The sequence below is a fragment of the Daphnia pulicaria genome, chromosome 7 (genome assembly GCF_021234035.1).
Source record: "Daphnia pulicaria isolate SC F1-1A chromosome 7, SC_F0-13Bv2, whole genome shotgun sequence".
NCBI lineage: Eukaryota > Metazoa > Arthropoda > Branchiopoda > Diplostraca > Daphniidae > Daphnia > Daphnia pulicaria.
In genome coordinates this window covers 16,725,082-16,746,221 of record NC_060919.1, presented here as the reverse complement: position 1 = coordinate 16,746,221, position 21,140 = coordinate 16,725,082, and the positions used below count along the sequence as shown (strand labels likewise).

The 21,140-nt window shown below is 45.6% G+C and overlaps 1 protein-coding gene across 3 annotated transcripts; it reads left to right on the top strand.

Annotated features, from left to right (window-relative positions):
- Positions 1-1,263: 1,263 nt before the first annotated feature.
- Positions 1,264-19,977, top strand: LOC124348859 (T-box transcription factor TBX2-like). 3 transcript variants are annotated; one of them, XM_046799204.1, is made up of 7 exons: positions 1,264-2,540; positions 5,952-6,065; positions 6,130-6,283; positions 14,139-14,285; positions 14,445-14,521; positions 15,491-15,840; positions 16,689-19,977. In XM_046799204.1, the coding sequence occupies exons 1-7, from the start codon at positions 1,747-1,749 to the stop codon at positions 18,056-18,058; spliced, it is 3,006 nt and encodes a 1,001-aa protein (XP_046655160.1). In that variant the 5' UTR covers positions 1,264-1,746; the 3' UTR covers positions 18,059-19,977. The 3 variants fall into 3 exon arrangements, with proteins under 3 accessions (XP_046655160.1, XP_046655161.1, XP_046655159.1); XM_046799205.1 differs by having other exon boundaries at positions 14,136-14,285; positions 15,494-15,840; XM_046799203.1 differs by having other exon boundaries at positions 14,136-14,285.
- The last annotated feature ends 1,163 nt before the right edge of the window (positions 19,978-21,140 follow it).

The window sequence follows — 21,140 nt, the reverse complement described above, 5'->3', positions numbered from 1 at the left end:
CTGGTGGGATGACCCAAAGGGGAGGTGAAGGAGGGAGGCGTTCAAACAGGCACACACAAGCGTCACACTCTTATCACCAACGCCGCCGCCGCTACGACCGACGACGGATGGTGTCGTCGGTACCGACGTGACGATCCATCGATGTGTACGCGCATGAAGCGGCGCCTGGCGGCGTCTATCAGTCGCTTCCCCTCCTCTCGACACTCGATGAACGGCCGTCGCGTTGGGCGGACATGTTACTCTCTCTCTCTGGCTGGATGCATCCGGCGGCGGAGTGAATTTAATTTTAAATTTTTATTTTTTTCAAATTTGGCGCTTAAATTTTGATGATCGAAAATTCGAAATGGTCCCGAATTTTGAAGGTCACGATGGCCGCATTGGGTGGCCGGCGGGAAGAAAAAAAGAACAAACCCAAAAAGTGGCGGTGAAATAAAAATTCATCATCGCAAGTCAAAAGAGAAAAAGAGTTCACGCTGAGCTGCTGAGAGAAGACTATAAGGCCAGTGATTCACGACGCCACCACCCCGCCCGACGGGTGGCGGCCCTTGTGTGTTGCGCTGCGCTTGTCGTGCGTGAATTTAGGCGCCGCCGCTTGTGTGTAACTCTTTTTTTTTTTTTTTACTATTATTATTTTTCTTTTTTCCATTCGATTATTTTCCTTTTTTCTTGTTTCGGCCATTTTTCTGACGCTCCTCCCGCGCCCACCCACACTGGGAAGCGTCGTCCATTATTTTCATCCACCCATTCCACCCACCCACACACACAGGACACTTACGACGTTGCCGGACGTGGTTTGTCTTTTTTGCTTTTTCCCGCCAGTTTATTTTTATTTATTTCTATTCCATCCGAAAGGAAGAAGGGAGGAGGTGGTGGGTGTTGGAAGGGCGAAAGAAAGAAGGAAAGAAAGAAGGAGAGAAGGAGAGAAGGAGAGAGAAAAAAGAAGGTGGGAGGTGGCGAGAGAGAGAAGAGGACGACGGCGATTGGACGTGGCCGCCACGGGGCGACCAATCTCCGTTGGTACAACATTAAAGCCTTGGCCACGGCCACGCGGTGTCGGCGCTAGTGTCGGCTTCGGCGCGCCCGGTGCTTCACGGCCGTGTGGACATCCAACACCCTCCTGCCACCACCCTCCTCTTTTCTCTCCTCTCTCTACACACACACCTCCCCTTCCTTCTTCTTCTCTATTCCCTCCCGTTGGGTGGAAAAGCAGAGTGTGTGTGTGCTAGCTGCTAGCTGCCCATCACCTCCCACCAACCATCACACACACACACACACACCACAGTCAACACCTTCTCCTCGCTGCTGCTCCTTGTGCGCTGCTGCCTGGCCTCTGGCTCAGTTGCTGTTCTGATGGTGGTGGAGTCAGCTGCTCTCGTACCCCAGTGCTCCGTCAAGTCGCCATTTTAATTCTTTTTTTTTTCAAAAAATAACCCAACTCCATTTTATAACTAAACTGAAAACTTTGGACATTTCGATCGAACATGAACAAACGGTCGACTCTCGTCTGACCTTGGGTGTTTTATTTAAATTTCTCTGGTTCTATGCAAATTTCGATTGAAAAAGTGTGAAAAGTGCGAAATTTTGGTGGTTCGGTGATTTTCTGCGAAGAGAATCGAGTGATTCAGTATCGTGTGGTTGTTTGTTTTTAGTCGAGTGTGTAAATTAAATTGTGCCGCAGTGGGTCGTGATTGTGCGACTTAGCTGACGAGCCCGCCCAGCTGCACGCTGCATAGCCTCGCGCTCCAAATGCGTTTCGACCAGGGCGAGCAAGTCAATCAGCTGTTCTCGCAATCCGAGATGGCTTTCCATCCGTTCCTGTTGCAGCAACAACAGCACCACCATCACCACCTCTCCCATCAGCCGAGCCAGACGACGACGGCGGGCGGCAGTGCGGCCGCCGCCAACGGAGGAGCCACCACTTCCGGCAGTGGACGGCCGTCGTCCGACTTTAGCGTCAGCTCACTCCTGACGGCCTCCCAACAACAGCAACATCACCAGTTTAGTGAGCGGAACAATGGTGGTGGCTCAAACATGGCTGGATCGCCTTCCAGCAATTCCATGCAATCGGCAGCCGTGGCCGCTTTGGCCGCAGCGGCCGCCGCCCACGCCGCCCTACGCGGCTCCCATTCGCCGCCGTCGGCCAACAACAACAACAACAACAATAGCGTCAATTCGTCGTCGTCGTCATCGGCGGCGGCCTCGAGTTCTCCCGCTGGATCGGGAGCCATAGGCCCGTCTTCGATCCCCAATCCCGTCAGCGTCAGTATGGCCCAGCTGTCGGCCTATAACGCCGCCACTTCGTCGCTTCTGGCCGCCCATCCGGCCTCGGTCCGTTTCCCGCATCCCTACACGACGGCCGAGGACGTTCTGGCCTCGGCGGCAGCGGCCGCCGCCGCCCACGCCCTCCGGCCGCTCCGCACTTTGCCGGCGGCCGAAGACGACGGCGTCACCGACGACCCCAAAGTCAGTCTCGAATCCAAAGATTTGTGGGAGAAATTTCACGGACTCGGCACCGAAATGGTCATCACCAAATCCGGCAGGTAAGAACAAATTCAATTTTCCTAGGCCTCCTTATCAATTTAAGTTGAATCAGTTAGGAGCCAAAACTATTAAAATGGGCGATCGAAATATTATATCGACAGGCATTGCTAGAGATTCGTTTGTTTTGGGGCTGTTACTTGATGTAGTACTTGTATGTTTTACACGTTCGGCAGAGCGAGTGAAATTAACCCAAAAGTGTGAAGAAGGAGGAGCCGTGAAATAGCGTGAAAAAACAGAACGGGGTGAAACAATTGGGAGGTTTCCCCCGCGCGTTCAAACATATTTCCCCCCCCCCCCCCCCGCGTAGAGCTGCCGACGGGATTTGACGACGGTGGGTGTCACTCGTTGTGTTTTGTTTTACTGTCAAACGAGAGTCTAACGAGTTGTCCGATAAGTCAATAAGGGGCCACACACTCCGTTTAGTCTTGTTACGGCCCCCTTCTTCGTGAAAAGTAAAAATCGATTCAACTTTTCTGTGTGTGTGTGTGTTGGGCGTCCGGTTGACAGTCGACAAGTCAGTGATCGATCCGATATGGCCCAGTTCCCTAAAAAAGATATTGTATATCATAATGTCGACGGAAGAATATTAGGAGCTAGGCGACTGGCGCCAGCCACCAACCCCCCCTCCATCAAAAGTGGCTCCTTGTAAGAAACAAAAAAGTCGCGACAGACTATTTTTCCGAGAAGGGGCCGAAGAAATTAGGCCTAGTGACATGAGGGGCAGTAAAGACTATCCCACCATGTCCCTTTTGACTCGACTATATTTGTACTCGATCTATACTATATGCAAGTATAGAGTGTGTGTGTTTATAAATACGATCGCGTAGGAAAAAAAAAAAAGATGGACCGACACACACCAGCAATCAGAAATAATATAGAGGGGGGAAAGAATATTTTTTCGGTCGGAGGTGCTGTCTCAATGTCCAGTGGGTTGGCCCTTTTGGGTTGTGTGTGTAGAGAATCCTGGCGCCATTGAGGGTTTTCCTTTCGTACTAGATACGCAAGTATAGTAACAGTCATCTACACACAGCCCAGGTAAAAAGGTCCGTTTTTATTTATGATTTAAAATAGGAAAAAAACTTTTTGAAATTCTTTTTAACGAGCTCAGAAAAATGAATCGATGATGTATGCTGCGTGATAACGAATCTCCAGAGGTTTTTCGCAGAGTCATTGAACGCATCTCTCGACAATAAATTTGTCGGACGCCATGACGGGCGCTGCCTAGACAAGTCAAAAACTCAAAAAAAGTTGGCTAGAAAAATATGAGGAGAAAATACGTCCACCACCACCACCACTACTACTACTACTGTGTGTGTTTATATCAATGCGAAAGAATCTCAATTTTGTTGGCGCATTTTCATCCCAAAAAAAGAATGAAGAAGAAGATTGAATGAACGAATAAAGTCGGACGACACTATATATATTGTTTGTACGCGTCCAACTTTTTTTGGGGGTTCTTTTTCTTCTTTTTTTCGGGCTAGAGAGAGAGAGAGAATATAAAACAACAAGGAAATAACCAATCCACGGGGGGTGGGGTGGATGTCGGCGCACGCGCGATTCACGCCGGCAATGGTCAAATGGTCGGCCATCGTCTTTTCTGAGCTGCGGAAGACATGGGATGGGAGGGAATAAAAAAAGAACAGAAAAACTTGATAATAAAATAAATCATGCGATGGTGTGCGGTATATATGGTTGTTGTTGTTGTTGTTGTTGTTATCAGATTGTTTTTCTTTTTGTCCATCAAAAATAAAAATGGTCCGCACTTTTTGCCCGCAAATCACAACAAGACACACACGACCCCCCCCCCCCAGGGCTGCTATAGTTTCTCTAAATCAATATTTGATTATTATGCGGCTACTCTCTGTACATCATATATCCACCCCGGAAGTGTGTGTGTGTGTCTTTTATAAATACCGCAGAGTTGTCGTGAGTCGTGGCCGGGAGTGAAAAACTAAAAATTGTCGTGTCAAAAAAAATTACAAAATTGTTTTTTTCTTTTTCTTTTTTCGGGATTTATCATTTTTTCCCGTTCGGGACTGTGAAGCCGTTTTCATCTGGTACACAGACTATATAATCTTCTGAACACAACAAACAAAGCGACACGTACACACAAGAAACGACGACCGGCTCACTCTGATGTATACACACGGTCGAGAGGTCGTGAGCTTGTTAGACACGTCGGGATAATAGCTCGGGAAAAGCTCTGAAAAATAAAGAAAAAATAAATATTTTTATTTAAAAAAAAGGTAAAAATGAGAAAAAGACTCGTCGAGTCTGGTCAACGGTGTGAAGAAGAAAAAAGAGAATAGGCGCTATCTTCTAACTCTCTCGGTTCTTATATGATTATTATTATTTTTTCGTGTGTGTTGTCGATGGCTTTTTCGTCTGCCCATATTTTCTTACTTTCTTAGCCGCAGACGATTTTTTTCTCTCTGTGCATAACGTTAGAAAAAAAAGCCCATCTGCATGGCTAATGAGGCATAATGAGCTCAGAAAAAGAAAAAAAAAGAGTTTTACAGACGCAGTTTAGGGCCGTCTGCTGCTGCTGCTGTCGTCCATTTTCTTTTTCTCTCTCTCTTGGTTGACCGTGAGATTCTCACCACCGCCAGAAGAAGAAGAAGAAGAAGAATAGGGAATTTAATATAAATCGGAAACAAAAGAGCGAAAAAAGGTGCCGCCATCGCCGCCACAAGAGAGAGAAACCTTAGATGCCCCCCGCACCCCGCACACATACACATATATCGCCGACGCTATTGTAGACATAACAGTCGAGTGGATGGGCGCCCAACACACACACACAAGTCGGCGGTGCTATTCAAACAACCCCCCACACACACAGAGAGAAAGAGAAGAGAGACAAACAGAGTAGCAGCAGCACAACCGACAGACCGGAAGGAGATGCGATGAGACAGCCGCGAGACATTTATTGAATGAGAATCTAGAGAGATACTCTTCTTCTCTTGTTGTCTGTTTCACCGATATAATACACACAGCACAGGAGAGAATCAAATACATATAAAAAGATGAAAGACTACTACTTGAAAGATTTTGTCTGTTTCCATGTGTGTATCGAGGCTTTTTAGATGTTTAGTTCCGTCTCTACACACATACAAGTTTCCTTCTTCCCCCTCTTGTGTATATTTTTATTATTCAACGTTGTGTCTCTGCAATGGGGAAATGTAACCGGGGGGGTAGACGATGTTTGCCATCATCGCGCGTCGCTAATAACGGACAAAAAAGGTTTTACCCCTATGTGTTCTTCCAGCTTATGAGGGATTATAGGGATCATCAACTGTATTCGATATAGGAGATAACAAACCAGCAGACCCCCTCCATCCTAATTCTTGCTACCGATATTAGTTCATAGAGTACAACTAACGAATATCAATTTGGTTTCATCTGTTCAATAGGCAAATGTTTCCGCAAATGAAGTTCCGCGTCTCTGGACTCGATCCCAAATCCAAGTACATTCTCCTGCTGGACATTGTGGCCGCCGACGACTACCGATACAAATTCCACAACAGGTTTGTCACATCTCTCCATTTTCATTTGTCTGACTGTAATTGTGACATTTTAAAATTTCTGCAGTCGCTGGATGGTGGCCGGAAAAGCCGATCCTGAAATGCCCAAACGGATGTACATTCATCCCGACAGTCCGGCAACTGGCGAGCAGTGGATGCAGAAAGTCGTTTCCTTCCACAAATTGAAATTGACCAACAACATCTCGGACAAGCACGGCTTCGTAAGTGTCACATCTTGTGCATTTATTTTCTTCTTATTTTATTCAAATTTTGGGTTTGGATAAGAAAAAGGGGCGGGCCCAATAATGTTGTGTGGGGATATGTATCTTGTCGTCGTCGTTGTTTTATGGACAACTTCCGCTTAGCGAGACAAAACCGCAGAACCGTGTCATCATTAGACGCAATTTATTCCTCCACGACGGACGGACGGACGGACGGACGGACGGGAAAATTCTCTTTTTATTTTTCTTGGAGCTGGCCAGCAACACCTGCGCGCCGTGTCACAGACAAATAAGTTGCGACGGGAAAAAAAAAAGTTGATTCTCCTCTGTCTGTTTGTTTGGTTGTGTGTGTGTAGGCACAATAGAGACATCATCATCATCACCCATAAAGTTACCCTGTGGCATTGGTCTATACGCCGACACCAGCACACACACACACACCTGTAATTACCGGCCATTTTGTGTGTGTGTGTGATGCCTGCCTGCCCCCTCGGAGAACCGCCTTGTGGCCGGGACTTTGTGGGTGTCTCTGCTGAGGTGTAGCCCTGCCTCTTTTTGTTTCTCCTACCGACGCCCACTGCTGGGTGGCTGGATGGAATCGTGAGTGAACATGATCGAAAAAATGTTTATTTTTTCCGATGGCGACGACGATATTGTCAGACAGTTAAAAACCAACGCCATCGACTAAAAAGTTTCTTTTGTGTGTGAGCGATGGTGGGAATCAAATGTCATCGCTAGAGCTGACTGACGAATATTTTTATTACGAACAAAAGTTGGGATTTTCTTGTGTTCCAAAGGGAATTTTATTTGTGTGTGTGTCTAGTCGTCGACTGGTTTTTATTTCGGAATCCTATGGGGAAATCATGAAAAACACACAGACGAGAGAGACAGGTATATAGGCGGGCAGCTATATGGGCGACCTTTTTTTTTCTCTTAAAACTGCGCGCTGGCCAAGTGGCGGAGTCAAACCGTCGCGCCACACGTTTGGGAGAGGGGGGATGAATCTTTCACGTATAGAAGAAGAAGAAGAAGAAGGGGGTCTCGGCACTTTGGCACCTACCCCCTACCGTTTCCACCATGGAGGAAACTTGTTTGATCAACAGTTCTTCTTCTTCTTCTTCTTTGAAAAGAAAAAGAAAAAAGAAATAAAACAAACAAGTCTGAAAATAAAATGTGTGTGTGATTTACGAGCTTCTTAACGGCCAGCACACACCAAAGGGATTTTTCTGTTTTTATTTTTCACTCTTTTTCACTCTTTTTTGGCTGAATCCTTAATCGATGGACCCCATTATTCATAAATCTTAAAAAAGAAAGAAGAATCTTATATACGTTGGCCTTATTAGCTGTCGCTGGGTTATATGGGATAATTTATTCACCACCATCTTCTCTTCCTTACGCCGCGCTATACTATGTGCAGAGAGGGGGAATGACGTCAATTCAGTGGGGGGAGAGATATTCTTTACGAGGGTGCCGATTGATTTCCCACCCGAAAAAAAGAAACTTGGGCTGGTTGCTGCTGGTCCCCATTTTGTTTTTTGTTTTCCTGTGGGTTATATCTATCTCTCCCTTTTTTTCTTATAAATAAATTTTTTTTCGGGGGTCCCTCGGTCGGGGCCCGCCCTTATTCGTGATGGAAAACAATCAAGTCGATTGAAAATCAGCTGCCATCCAACAGCGAGAGAACCCCGAAGCTCTTCTTCTTCTAGCTCATACATATGTACGCACACTCTAGTAGTATATAGTAGTAGTAGTGGTAGTAGATAGAATTTTTGGTTCGATGGACCGATGGTTTATGTCTATTTGTTTAGGCTCGCGGGGCCCGTGTGGAGAGTTTTACGATGTCGGTAGAAAGAAAAAAGGCGCAGTGCAGCACAGACAAGATTATTGAGAAATCTCTTAGCTTTTATATATTTGCTTTGAAGCCACAAACTGGACAGGTTATAACATTGAAAAACCTAGCTTCCAATTAACTTTTCCATCCACCTTAAATGAGAAAAAAACACCTTTCCTATCCTCTTTACTTTGGTTTCAATTAAAAAATGGGGAGGCCGTGATTTTTTGGGAGAAAATTATTTTTCACGATGATGAAGAACAAGTCGTTGGGGGTTGGTTTTATCAAAATGTAGATTATCTATTTTTTCTCGCTTGTCGTCAAGTGAAATTATACGGGGGATGAGACGTGCTGGTGAAGGGGGAGAACATGAAACCGCGTCCGACCCTCTTCCTGTCGCTCAACTTATTGGCCTCGGATGAGTTCTGCTTCTTCTTCTGCTTCTTTCCCCTCATTTTTCATTTGAACGTTCCAGTTCCTTTAGCTTTTCACTGGATATAACAAAAGGGGGCGGTCCTCATCATCTCGACAAGATGAATGGCGTTTCTTTTCTTTTTTTTCGCTTCTATTCCGGTGAGTGTATCCGAAATAGACCAGTTCAAATATTGTTGGTGATCCAGTGCGTAAATAGATCGTAATGGTACATATATCCTGGAAGCCCGACGAGTGTAGAGATAAGGAGGAGCCGCGCGGCCCTAAAGGGACACTAGTTTCTTCGTGTGCTGTTTGTTGTTGTTGTTGTTGTTGAGGAGGAAAGCGGAGACGGGATGGATTTCGATATCCCTGTCGGTTCTTACCTTCTTTTTCTCTTAGACGCGCGTCTACCGCAGCGGAAAATCAACTCGAATCTTATTCACAAACACTTTCAACATTTTTCTTCTTTCCTCCGACAGTTGAAATAAAAATCGGCGCATAACGACGGCCATTTCTAAGCAAAAGCAGAAACAGCAGCTCGAGCAGGAGCCACCATTTTCTTGGCGCCTTTTTTTTGAATTCATTACCGGTTGTGTATAATAGAGTTGTTGGTTAGTGCGTTGTTCTCCTGCTGCATCTATTGAAAGAGAAAAGTAGCTATTTATACACTCACTCCATCATTTCACCATCGGACACTACACACACGCATCTCTTACAACCATCGCTAGTAGAGAGAAAGGCCCTTTGGAAAAAAAACAAAAAATATTTTTTCTTCGGTTGTTGTTTAGTGTCGTAAAAAAAACGAAAAAAGTGCCGCTCGGTTGTTGCGTCTTTTCCTTTGGCTTCCCAAAAAAAAAAATTTTTTATTTTATTTTATTTTATTTTTTCTCCTGACTGTTGTTTGCTCACCTAACCAAAACATCTAGACACACTCACAAAGTCTCTTTTTTTTTTTTTCCTTTTTTATCTTTATATTCCGAGTTCGTTTCCTTTCGGCGGGGCGACAGAATAACGAGCGGGTCTCTCTCTCTCGGCCGCGATTATCATATTCTCACGCCGGGAGCGGCTTGTGCCCCCCCTTGTCTACCTCGGCGAACGAGTGAAATAGGTGCACACACACAAGGATATGGCGTGGCAATGAACACTTGGTGTTTGCCTGTGTAGATTGAAAAGCGCAACACATTTTTATTTATTTATTTTTTTAAACAAACGAAAATTAAATCAAAGCGAAAAGGCGATGCATACGGCAAAAGAGAGAGAGAGAAGAGCTAATTGTCGATTCTGTTGGTGTATTCGATTCGGGACTCCCGATTTGGAGCGGGCCACACGTATATACCTTTTCCAGAAGCATTTCGCCCATGGCCTCGTTTCCAATCAACAATTTTCCGTCGATTGAATTACGAACCGTTTCGTCGCTCTATTCCTCATCATGGAATTGTCATTCGAAGAAAATGTCGAAGGAAGTTTAGGCTGTCTTGTATAGTTGGTGCTGGGGTGTTGAGAAAGAATAAAGAAGAAGAAGAAGAAGAGTGATAATAGTTTGGCTGGCGCCAGTCGTCGTTCGTCGGTGTGTGTAACAAACGCCCCGAAGCCTTCCACCTTCTTCCCCCCCGTTTTCCATTCAAAAACAGAACTGGGCAAAGACATACATTCCTCATTGACTAAATAGATTCTCTTTTTACCGGTGGTGGTGGTGGTGGGAAAAGGGGGAGCTGGAATTCGGTGGGCCGTAACCGAATCGTGATACACTATAGATACTTTTCCCGTGAATGATGTGTGAAAACGGCTGGGCATAGCAAAGACATCAAACCGGGCCGGTCTATCCAAACCCGAAAAAGGAGAAAAACAAAACACAATTCCTATACTTCCCCTAAAAAATCTGATGAGGAATATTCATAAGCAGGAAATCTCCCCCACAAGAAAAATTTATTTATAAATATTCCGCTTATTATTGGCTCCAGTCAAAGTTAAATATTTTGAAAAAAACACACAACTGACAGTCGTCTGATCCATCCATACAATAGGGAGGCGTTGATGATTATAGAAATTTTTTCTTTTTCTTTTTTTTTTTTTCACTGGGGGTTTGTGAGCGGGCCTGAATGGGCCGGCCACACCTACCCAGGCGCCAAACAATCGACGTGTGGCTCTCTCTCTTTGCAGCTTGTATATTATACACTATCATTATATGATTATTATCATGATTATCATCTTGTGCGCCTAACTGCACAAGAGAGACTTGCCGCAGGCTAGACGAGCCTTCACAGCGGACGGAATGAATTTGTCTAGATATCTTTTTCTTTGCTTTTTTCTTTTTCTTTTCGGGATGATGATGTACGTATTTATTTATTCCCTTCTTTCCGGCACGGGCCGGCCGTCTCACACACAACAACAACAAAAAAACAAAACTACCTGTGCACGATCGAATAATAAGCGACTCGTCGACACACACACAAACCCCCAAAAAAAGAGTCTCGGATGAGCGGTGCGCACGCCGGGCTAATAAAAATGGATACGACCGAGACAGCGCAGACGGAATCTAAACACAAACATAAGAAAGAAGAAGAAAAACTTACGATATTTTTTTTTTCCTGGTTATTTTCTCTTTCGTGTCCGGTCCGGTCTTTTCCACAGATTTTTCCTTTATTATAGCAGATTTTTTGGGTAGAGAAAATATTTATCCCGGTTTGTGTGTACAACACGTTACCAGCACTACCGTTCGAATTTTTCGTCTTCCAAGTCCTTGTTTGATAGTGAGGAGGACCTCATCTGTAACACATAGTTTACAACCTGTCCGCCCCATCCACCGTTGGGGGGGAAAGAAAAGGGCTGTTGTGTTGGGCCGGCGTCTTATAATGTAGATTTGCATGGAAATGGGGGGGGGGGGGGGGCTTTCTTCTTCTCTCACCTGTTTGATGATTTATAGCCATCAGGTTTATTCAAATTCTTTCTCTCGTCTTCATCGGTGCCAATCGAATAGCCCGCCATTGTTTCCACCGATTTTTTCGGTTGCCCACTTGAACACGTCTGAATTTTTTGTTGTTTTCCTCCTTTTGTTCTTGTTCTTCTTCTTTCTTCCCCAAGAAACAAACACAACAATAGACATGACGTCTTCGGTGTCGATAATGATGGTGGAGAAAGGCCCTGGAAGGAGGGACCTGTTTTTCTTTTTTGAGAAGTGGCGGGGGGATCTTATTACATCCAACACCTTCCATCCTCCCCGATTCCTCCTCGTTCATATCAGACACACCGAGTGAGAGCAAATAGCCCGCAGACGGTTTTATAGACACACACACACCGGTGCTGTGTAATCATCCCACCCAAAAAGTTTCTTCTTTTTCAGGTGTAAAGAAAAATCACGGCCCAAAATGAAAAAAGAAGATCGTGAAAAAAGAACACACCAACCGACCGACCATTATTACGATGATTATTATCATTATATTTTAGAACTGGGGTTTTTCTTCTCTCTCTCTCTCTCTCTGGTGTGTTGTCTACATTTTTTTGTTGTTGGGTCTGTGGCGTCAAAATGTTTTCGATCGTGTTTGTTTGATGTGTAGAGAGCCACCAGCCCCCAAAAAAGTTCCTGCGGGCTGTGATTGGGTGTCCGTGTTTGGGTTTTTTTCTTTTTTTCTTATTTTTTCAAGAACAAACATATAAAGACCACCAGCAGCAGCAGCAGCAACCAGATGGTTGTTTCGTGAGTTGTAGCCGCGGGATAAATATCTAAAATCCCAAAAAATATATATATCCATTTCAATCCGAGTAGAGAAAGAAAAATAAAAAGTCGACCGCCCACATTGATTTGAAAAAATTTCTTTTCATTCGAATTTTTTCGAATCGAGTTTTTTAAAAAATAAAATAACTACAGCAGAGAGAGAGCTGGCGGTTTAATGAATGACAACATTTGTCATTGACGCCGACTACTGAATCGTCTGTACGAGAAAAATATAAAAATTTATTTTTTTTTTCCTCCCGAACTTTTTGTCCGGAAGAATTTGTCAGTCAAATTCCAAAGGTGTACACAGTCTATGTGTGTGTACTCTTGCAAGTTCCTCTCTCTCTCTCTCTTATGTTTTTCACGATGATATATTGACACACGTGCGGCTGGTTTGGCCCTTTCCAGTCTACCGACGACTCCCGTTTCTCCTGGACGTTTTTTTAAATATTCTCCTGGCGTAGGAAATTCTTTAGCCTCTCCTGGTAGCAGCACACACACACACACACAAATGGACACATTCTTTTGGTCTAGTGTGGCCGTTCGTCGTTGTATAATATAGTGTCTTGACGGCAGAGGAATGACAGGGGGGGGGGGGGACCTGGCAAAGTCCAGTGGGTCCATCGAGAGAAGCGGCACACAATCGGGAGCTACCAGAACTGTCCAGTAGCCGACGATCGACCGAGGACAACAACAAAAAGGGAAAATAAAAATAAGAAAAAAACAAAACGGCATTCCAACGGCCAAAAGGTATACGAGGCCACATCTCGGCAGCGCGTCCATCGCAAACGGCGTGCATTCCATTAAACGGAGCAGCTCATTTCTCTTGAGAAGACTCCCCCCGTATTTACCTGCTGCTTGCCCAGGTAGTAGTAGTAGCTCTGCCCAGGGTCTATATAGTGTGAGAGAGACAGACAGTGAGAAATAGATCGACTTACCAGCCTGGCAGCAACAACAGAAGCAGGTTCCCGAAATACAAAAAATTATTTAGAAAACTGGTTTTCTACTTGATCCCTACAAGAAGAAGAAGAAGATTCAAGAATTTCTTATATAACAAAAACAACAACCAGTTGGCCGTCGTGGTGGTTCGTTCGTTTCCCAGACGAGAGATACATAAGAAATCAATGGGGGAAATGCATTAGGATTATTAGCGGCGCCAAAGTTCAAACGGGAGAATACAACAATTTCATGTTCGTCTGCTTTTATTCCTCTGATTGGTATAGGGGGGAGGAGGAGACCAATGCGTGTGCATTTGTATAAATAGCTAATTTCCTAAAGAGCTGATCGCGTCTCTAGTTGCCTGGGATGATTATGGTGGTGGGGTGGGGGATCCTCTCATAGAATTCGGTGCCTTTTGTGACCCGGGGGATTTTGCCGAGTCTGACGGCGTATAGGGGCGGTCGTGAAACTTTTGCTCCTCTTTGATTTTTTCCTTCTTCTGACGTGACTGTCGTTGCATCACATTTCCCTTCCCCCCCTACTTTTTTGTGTGTGTGTGTCGTCTGTCGTGTGAGAACAATCGCCCGTCGTTTGCCGCCCGTTATATTGCGGGTTCACACAAGCGGACACACGGAGGAAGAGAAAAAAGAAGAGAAGAAAAAATCAGTAACTGTCGAAACTTAACGTCCGAGAATATGTCCGGGAGAGTCGACGATGCGCGAATAAAAACCCGCCAATCAACCGCCGGCCAACCCACCCACCCAACACAAAAAGGGGAACATTTCACGATTGAGTGAATCTATTTTTTCTTGATCAATTGCTGATGATTGTGTGTGTGTCCTAGAGGGGAAAAGTTGTGCAGTTATTGATTTTTGTGATTTATTTGTCGAGTGTGGCTCAGATGAATCATTTTTTCCGTGTTTTTTCTCCATTTCTCTTTTCCTTGTGTGTTAAAGCAGACGATATTGAATTCGATGCACAAGTACCAGCCGCGATTTCATCTGGTGCGGGCCAACGACATCCTCAAGCTGCCCTACAGCACGTTTCGCACTTATGTCTTCAAGGAGACGGAATTCATCGCCGTCACGGCTTATCAAAATGAAAAGGTAAGACCAAGACATTTACGTAAGAAAAGGTGTCAAGGTGTTTTCTCTCCCACTTGTCTATCACCACCACCACCTTATTCTATGACCCATCTTGGCTATTCAAGTGGCCCTGCTTCCAAACAGAAAATGATTTTTCAATTTTTGATTATGAATTTCCAGATCACGCAATTGAAAATCGATAACAACCCGTTCGCCAAAGGATTCCGCGATACGGGAGCCGGCAAGCGTGAAAAAAAGTGAGTTTGTCATTTTTACATATATTTAGTTCTAAATTTTGAGCTGGACAGCAGCAGCAGCGGTGTGTGTGTGTGTGTGTCCGGCTAGATTGACAAATAATAGACTACTGTACGAGAGAGAGAGGGTCTACTTGTGTTGACACTGGCGCCACAGTTTAGAAGGGAGGGTTGCGATTAGGAGCCGATGAAATGGTCGTCATTTGTTGTGCAAACAAACGGGCACACGCTCTCTCGTAACCGAAACGCCGCCCCCTTTTTGCCGGCTATATAGTATCCCGCTGGGTGTAGGCCATCCCCAAAATTCTCTCGTTTCTTTCTCTCTCTCTCTGTGTGTGTGTACAAACACACTAAAGGCCAGCAGCTTCAGTAAGTAAAGTAAGTGGTCTGTGGACAATCTCTTTTTTTTGGTTGGGCCGGCCCCCCTCGACACACCGCAAGCTGTCATCCGATCCGGGGCTAATTACTCTAAAAACCTCCGGGCAGATGTTCACATTTTCACCCAGTGTTATAGACTACTTGGTGTAGAGACGTGTGTGTGCAGTTCCGTCGTCGTATTAGAGCTGGAAAAACTCGACTGCGCTATGCCGGGCGACACGACAAATACACACACAAAAGAGAGAGAGAGAGAAACACAGCAAATGAGGTTCAACAGCGAGCAGATGGGCGACCTTGTTATATAGACACAACGGCACACACAACTGTCTATTTGACAGTTTCTCTGTCTGTCCGTCCAGCTCGGCTTCTTCTATTTTATTAGTGTTATTCCCTTCACTCGGGTTGTTTTGGGATACCGGCGGAATTCAACTGGAAGGACAATCAAGACGTGGTGGTAATGACCCGGGCTGGATAAAGTTGACAGCCATAAAACCAACACAGAATGTCATCCCCCTTTGCTCAATTTAGAAATCTAATTGAATATCAAAAGAAAAAGAAAATCTTTATTTATTTTTGTTCCCAAATTTTGTCCAGCAGGCAGGCCATGCTGGCGGCGTCTCAACGGCATCACGACGATCCTTCCGGCCACAAACATCATCACCACCACTCGTCGGGCGGCGGAAGTGTCGGCGTGGGCAGTGGCGGACTGCACGGACACCATCACGGCCACCACCACCACGGCGGACACCACCATGGCCATCACGTCGGTCATCACGGGCTGGGCGGATTGGGCGTCGGCGTCGGAGCCGGCGGAGTCTCAATGTCGTGTTCTCCGGCTCCCGATTCCAGTCAAGATGGCGTCCACGATTTGGACGATGAGAAACTGGACGTGGTGGGCACCAGCGACGGACGAGATGGCGCATCTCCACTTCACATCTCTGACGGTAAGTGTGTCTCTGTTGTTCCAGCCCTTTTCGTTTACAACCCGCCCGGCCCCAGGGTTTCTTCTGCCCAGTCTTTTTTTGGGGGGGATTTTTATTGTATTTGTTTTTTTATTCTTCTTCTTCTTCTTCTTTTGGGAAGTTGTTTTGAGTGGTGATGTGCGCCCGTGAAGCGTGAAAAGGGGGCGCACAGCTACTACGGCCGGCGCCGGCCATTGACACGGACTTGTTAATGTCTCTCGCGGCTATTTGACATAGTCCGTCCGTTTTGGTTTTTGCCTTTTCCCGATGGATGTCCACAGAGCTCATACACACACACACCTGTCCATTTTTTTTTTCTCTGCCCAAAAGTGTCGTGTGCAAAGAGGAGAAGAGAAAGAAAAGTTTTTTCGGGTTGTTGTTCACGGCTGGAAAATAGATAAATGACGGGACTATTTCTAACGTCCGTCTAGAAATATATATTTCTAACTCTTTTTTGGAAAATAGAGAAGCGTCGATGAATTATCGTTTTTCTCTTGTGTAACCTCCTTTTCTTTTCTCTGAAGAAAAAGAAAAGAGAAAAAACAGTAGCGGAAATTTTTATTTCGGTTTTCTTCCACGGCGCGTCGCCGGGCCAGCAATTGTCTTTCCGCTTTGCGGTCGGCGCCCGTTGACAGCTCGAGAGAATAAAAACAAACAGACGCAAAACAATACCAGTCGAAAAAATTGCTCCAAGAAGAAAATCATTAGCTAGGGGAACCTTCCACCACCACCACCACATACCGGAAACCTTAAAGCTCCTCCCACTTTTCCAAAAAAGTTTAAAAAAATGTTGATCCATTTTTTAAACAAATTTCATTTTTAAAAATTAGATGCCAGCATGTCGGAGGATATGAGCCGGACGGGAACTCCGTCGCACCACCACGGCGACTCGGATTCGGACGGCAACAACGACCACCACCCACACCATCCGCACCATCCGTCGGCGTCGTCGCTGCACCACCAGCTCCACAACCACCACCTCAACAGTCTTCATCCGCACCACAATCACAGCCTGCAGCATCACTTGCTGGTCCAGCAGCAGATGCAGCAGATGCAGCAGAGGAGTCGGGAGAATCACCTCAACAACCAGAGGGTCTCCTCATCGGCCGGCAATCACCACGGATCCTCGTCGGCTCTCAGCGGACAGCACAGCGCCGGAAGCGGAAGTGGCGGGCCGGGCAACGCCATGCTGTCGCCTGGATCGGTGGCCGCTGCAGCGGCGGCAGCGGCGGCTGCCCAGCAGATCCACTCGGCTCTGGCCAATTCCGGCGGGGCTGGCGGATTACTTTCGTCCGTCCATCCGAGCACGGTCAGTTTGGGACCACCTCTACCTCCCCCACCTCATTTGCTCCCTTACCTCTACCCGGGTGCTGGATTGTATCCGGGTGGGCCGTCACTCCACCAGCTGAGTCAGTTCCTCAATCACGCTCACGGCCACGGAATGAATCACGGCCCGCACGGCCCGTCTGGTCCGTCCGGTCACGCCATGGCCGGTTTGGCGGCTGCCGCCGCATCTGCGCACATGGGCGCTCACATGGCCGGCCACAATTTGCTGCTGAACGCCCAGTTGGCTCTGGCCGCCCAGCACCAGCTCTTCCATCCGCACGCCTATCAGAATCTCTCGGCCGCCATTGCCGCTCACTCGGCCGCCACCAACGCGGCGGCCGCAGCCGGCCAAGCTCCTCCGCCGTCGTCACTCCCTTCGTCTGGCCATCCCTTGTCTCAGCCTCCTCCTCCTTCTCTTCCGTTGGCGCCGGTCCTGCCCGTCACCACTCCCCTGTCGTCCTCGACGACGCCTCCTTCCAGCGGCGGCGGTGAGGGCGGCCAGCGTCATAGAGGCCAGCACCGCTTCGCCCCGTACAGTCTCCAGCTGGGCAGCAGTACAAGTCCGCCGACGGGCCAATCGAAATCCCTGACGGGATTGTCCTCGCTGGGCTCGTCGGCCTTTGACGCCGTCAGCCCCAAAGGATCCAGCAGCCCCAAAGGATCGCCACCGCCGCATCACCACCGATCGCCGTCGCCGACGCCGTCGTCCGTCTCGTCGACGGTCAGCAGCAGCGCGGCCAGCAACGCCGGTGGTGGCCCAACCTCGGCCAGCGATCTGAAGAACATGGAGAAAATGATCAACGGATTGGAAATGGCCAAGGGAATGATCGCCGCAGGAGCGGAATCCAACGCTTCGATCGACGATCCCAAGTAGAAAATGTTTCAATTTTTTCCTCCTCCTCCTCCTCCTCCTCCCTGTATTATTAATTGAAATGATGTTTTGACACCATTTTATTATTTAATTGAATCTCTTTTTGTGCGTGTGTGTGTGTGTGGTGGGTGTTTTAATTTTTAATTCTGTTGGTTTTTTTTTTAAATTTCATCAAATTCAAAACGGCACAATTCCGAGCCGATTCAAAAAATGGCGAGGATGAAAATGAATCTTATGTGAATAATTTCGAACAAAAAACATTCGATTACATCTATTGGTTTAGGCCTCACACACAACACAACACACACACACACAAACAAACAAACATCTTCGAAACCAAAGAGAATCAAAAACGGAAGGTGAAATCCTCACCGGCCGTTGGATTTCTTTCACCTTCTTCTCTCACGATTGTGCGTGTCACGATTCCGCTAGTGTGCTACTAAATTGTTTTTTTTTTTTTCAAATCTAAACGAGTTTGTCCAGAGAATTTGTCACGTTTTCCCCCAATTTTTCGGTTTGAAATTTCACACGCCACCCTCCCGTTCTAGTATAAAATAATTAACTCCCGGGTCAAATTTAATTAAAAAAGGAAAACACAAAAAAAAAAAAATTTTAATTGTAATTGTTGTTTTGGGCTGGAAAAATATTTCAAATTATTTGTGCAAAAGTGAGTGTGATCCCGCAGGACAAAAAAGAAAAACCCCGTTCGTGTGCCAATGAGTTTGAAAAAGAAGATTCCTCTCGAGTTAAATTAGCAACTACACACAAACACACACACACACAGTGGACACGTTGAAACGATTCTGATTTTTCTCTCATTCGTGCTATAATTATAGGCCTATACGTATGTAAAACTTATAATATAAAATCCTATAATACGGTTACATTTCTCTTCCGTTTTGCCCAACCCCCCTCTGTTGTTGTTGTTGTTGTTGTCGGAAACAAACAATTCGTGAGCTAATCCCGCTGATTCTCTTCTTAAAACAAAAACAAAAAAAAATTAACAAAAATAAAATTCATCCTGGAAATTTAAAACACTGTGTGCTCCTGATGGCTGGGATCAGCTGATGGCTCCTGTGTGTGTAATAAATGTACATGTCGATATATAATTAATTCCCTCCCACCTCCCCCTGTGTCTGTGTGTGTGTGTGTGACTGGTCCGGCGGAAGAGCAAACACAAAAGAGAATAAAAATCGGTCAACTAGAAAATGAAAGAAAAATCACGGGGCGGGAATTTTCGGAAAATTCGGCAGCGCAGTTTTTTCGGCTGCGTGAGCGCGCGCGCGTGTGTGTGTGAATGTGTCCTGTGACTGTGTCGAAAATTCGTTTTTTTTTTCTTTTCTGATTTTTCGGAGGATATTTGTGTGTGTGTGTGTCCTACTGAATTCGTGTCATCCCTTTTGCTCTCATGCACCTCCTCCTGTTTGAATTTTTTCGGTTTTAAAATTTCGGTCGGGAAAAAAAAAGAAATTTGTTCAATTTGTTCAATTTGTGTACGTGTATGTTTCCCGTTGGGCTGTTTTTTCCCCCTCCCTCCCCTATAAAACAAATGGATGATTATTGCCGTTATTTAGTCGACGAATTGCACGTATTGTACAACAGTTGGATGATGATGACACGCCCTTTTATATATATATATGATACAAAACGTAGCGCGCGCAGCCACACAGACGGTTTTTCTCTTTCTCTTTCTCTCCTTTCTCTTTTGAATTCTTTCTGAAACTATTATTATATACAATTTTGTGTTCCGTTTGTTTGTTTGTGTTTATTCTTCATTTGTATTTTAAAAAAGCAGACAAAAAAGACAAGAAAAATCAACAACTATACATCTATATGGGTTCCTGGTTCCTTTTTGATGTGTAACAAAGTCAAAAGTATCAGTTTGTAATTGAGCAATACAGCTTTGTTATGTGCGTAAAGAACGTATTAGTTATTTGGTATTTTATTTTTCTCTTTCTATCCCCCAATTTTCTGTCCATTCATCGAAACGGCTCCACAATGTCGGGGCATTTTTCTCCCCCAACCGTCTGGCCGCAAGAGCGGCCGCGATGGCTCGACGATTTTTTCCGACAGGGTGGAGTTGATCCAGCCCAAGAAATTCCACGTTGGCGGCTGAGATATTCCGATACATTTAGAAACGATCGGTGGATAGACTCGATCAACCGGAATCATCAAATATCAGACGGTTGAGGGGGGGGGGGGGGTTATTTAATTCATCAGGTAGAGAGAGATGACAGTCATGTCTCACCTGGGAGAAATTATCGTTTAAGGAATGACTGGGCTGTTTGGTCCAAAATAAAATTACATGCAGAAATGAGGAAATTTACGAGCGACACGTTACGACGGCGTCGGCCAGTCCCCGTTGCGTCATCCGACGAAGAAACCTCCTCCTCCCTTGATTCAGCCGCGACTAGCGCCACCCACCGCTGCGTTTACAACCGCGGCCCCACTCATCAATATCATCTGGCCCCCCTCTTCTCGGTCGGTATAATTCTCCTAACATGATCCTCTTCTTTTTTTAAAAACAAATACACAAAACGGAGAAAATGGCGTGTGGGAAAAAGTTGACGAGCTGATGGTGGACAATTGGATGGAAAAACTCGTTCGAGATTCACGCTGCAATAATAACGTGACGAGGCTCTTGTGTGTCTGTGTGTGTGTGATGACTCACGCATCGAATGTGTTGTTTTTTTTTAACGAGGCATTTGATTGGGAAGAACCTTCTTCTTCTTTTTATTTTATTTTCTCCTGGCTGTTATTTTATTCGAGTTTCAGCGCGCACCGTGTGAACGTTTTACGTCCTTCTTTTGTTTTCTCGTATATTTTTTTATTTTATTTTAAAACATTCGGAAATGACTTGGAACCAAAGAGAAAAGAAAAAAAGGTGGGGGTGGTTGTAAAAGATAAAAGCCCAAAAGGTAAAAGAAGAAAAGTTTTTGTATTTCGCAGTTTTTCTTTCGTTTTTTGGCCTGTCGGAGATAAAAATCAGCCGCATTTTCATGAGTCTCTTCTTCGTTTTGGTGGAAGAATTTTTCCTTTTTTTTAAAAGAAGAGACTTGAATTATCACGTGACATTATCTAGAAG

Excerpts from the sequence above, each read along its gene's own strand:
- LOC124348859 (XM_046799203.1), top strand. The coding sequence starts at position 1,747 with ATGCGTTTCGACCAGGGCGAGCAAGTCAATCAGCTGTTCTCGCAATCC. Across the intron at positions 2,541-5,951 it reads GTCATCACCAAATCCGGCAG|GCAAATGTTTCCGCAAATGA; the intron begins GTAAGAACAAAT and ends TCTGTTCAATAG. Across the intron at positions 6,284-14,135 it reads TCTCGGACAAGCACGGCTTC|CAGACGATATTGAATTCGAT; the intron begins GTAAGTGTCACA and ends TGTGTGTTAAAG.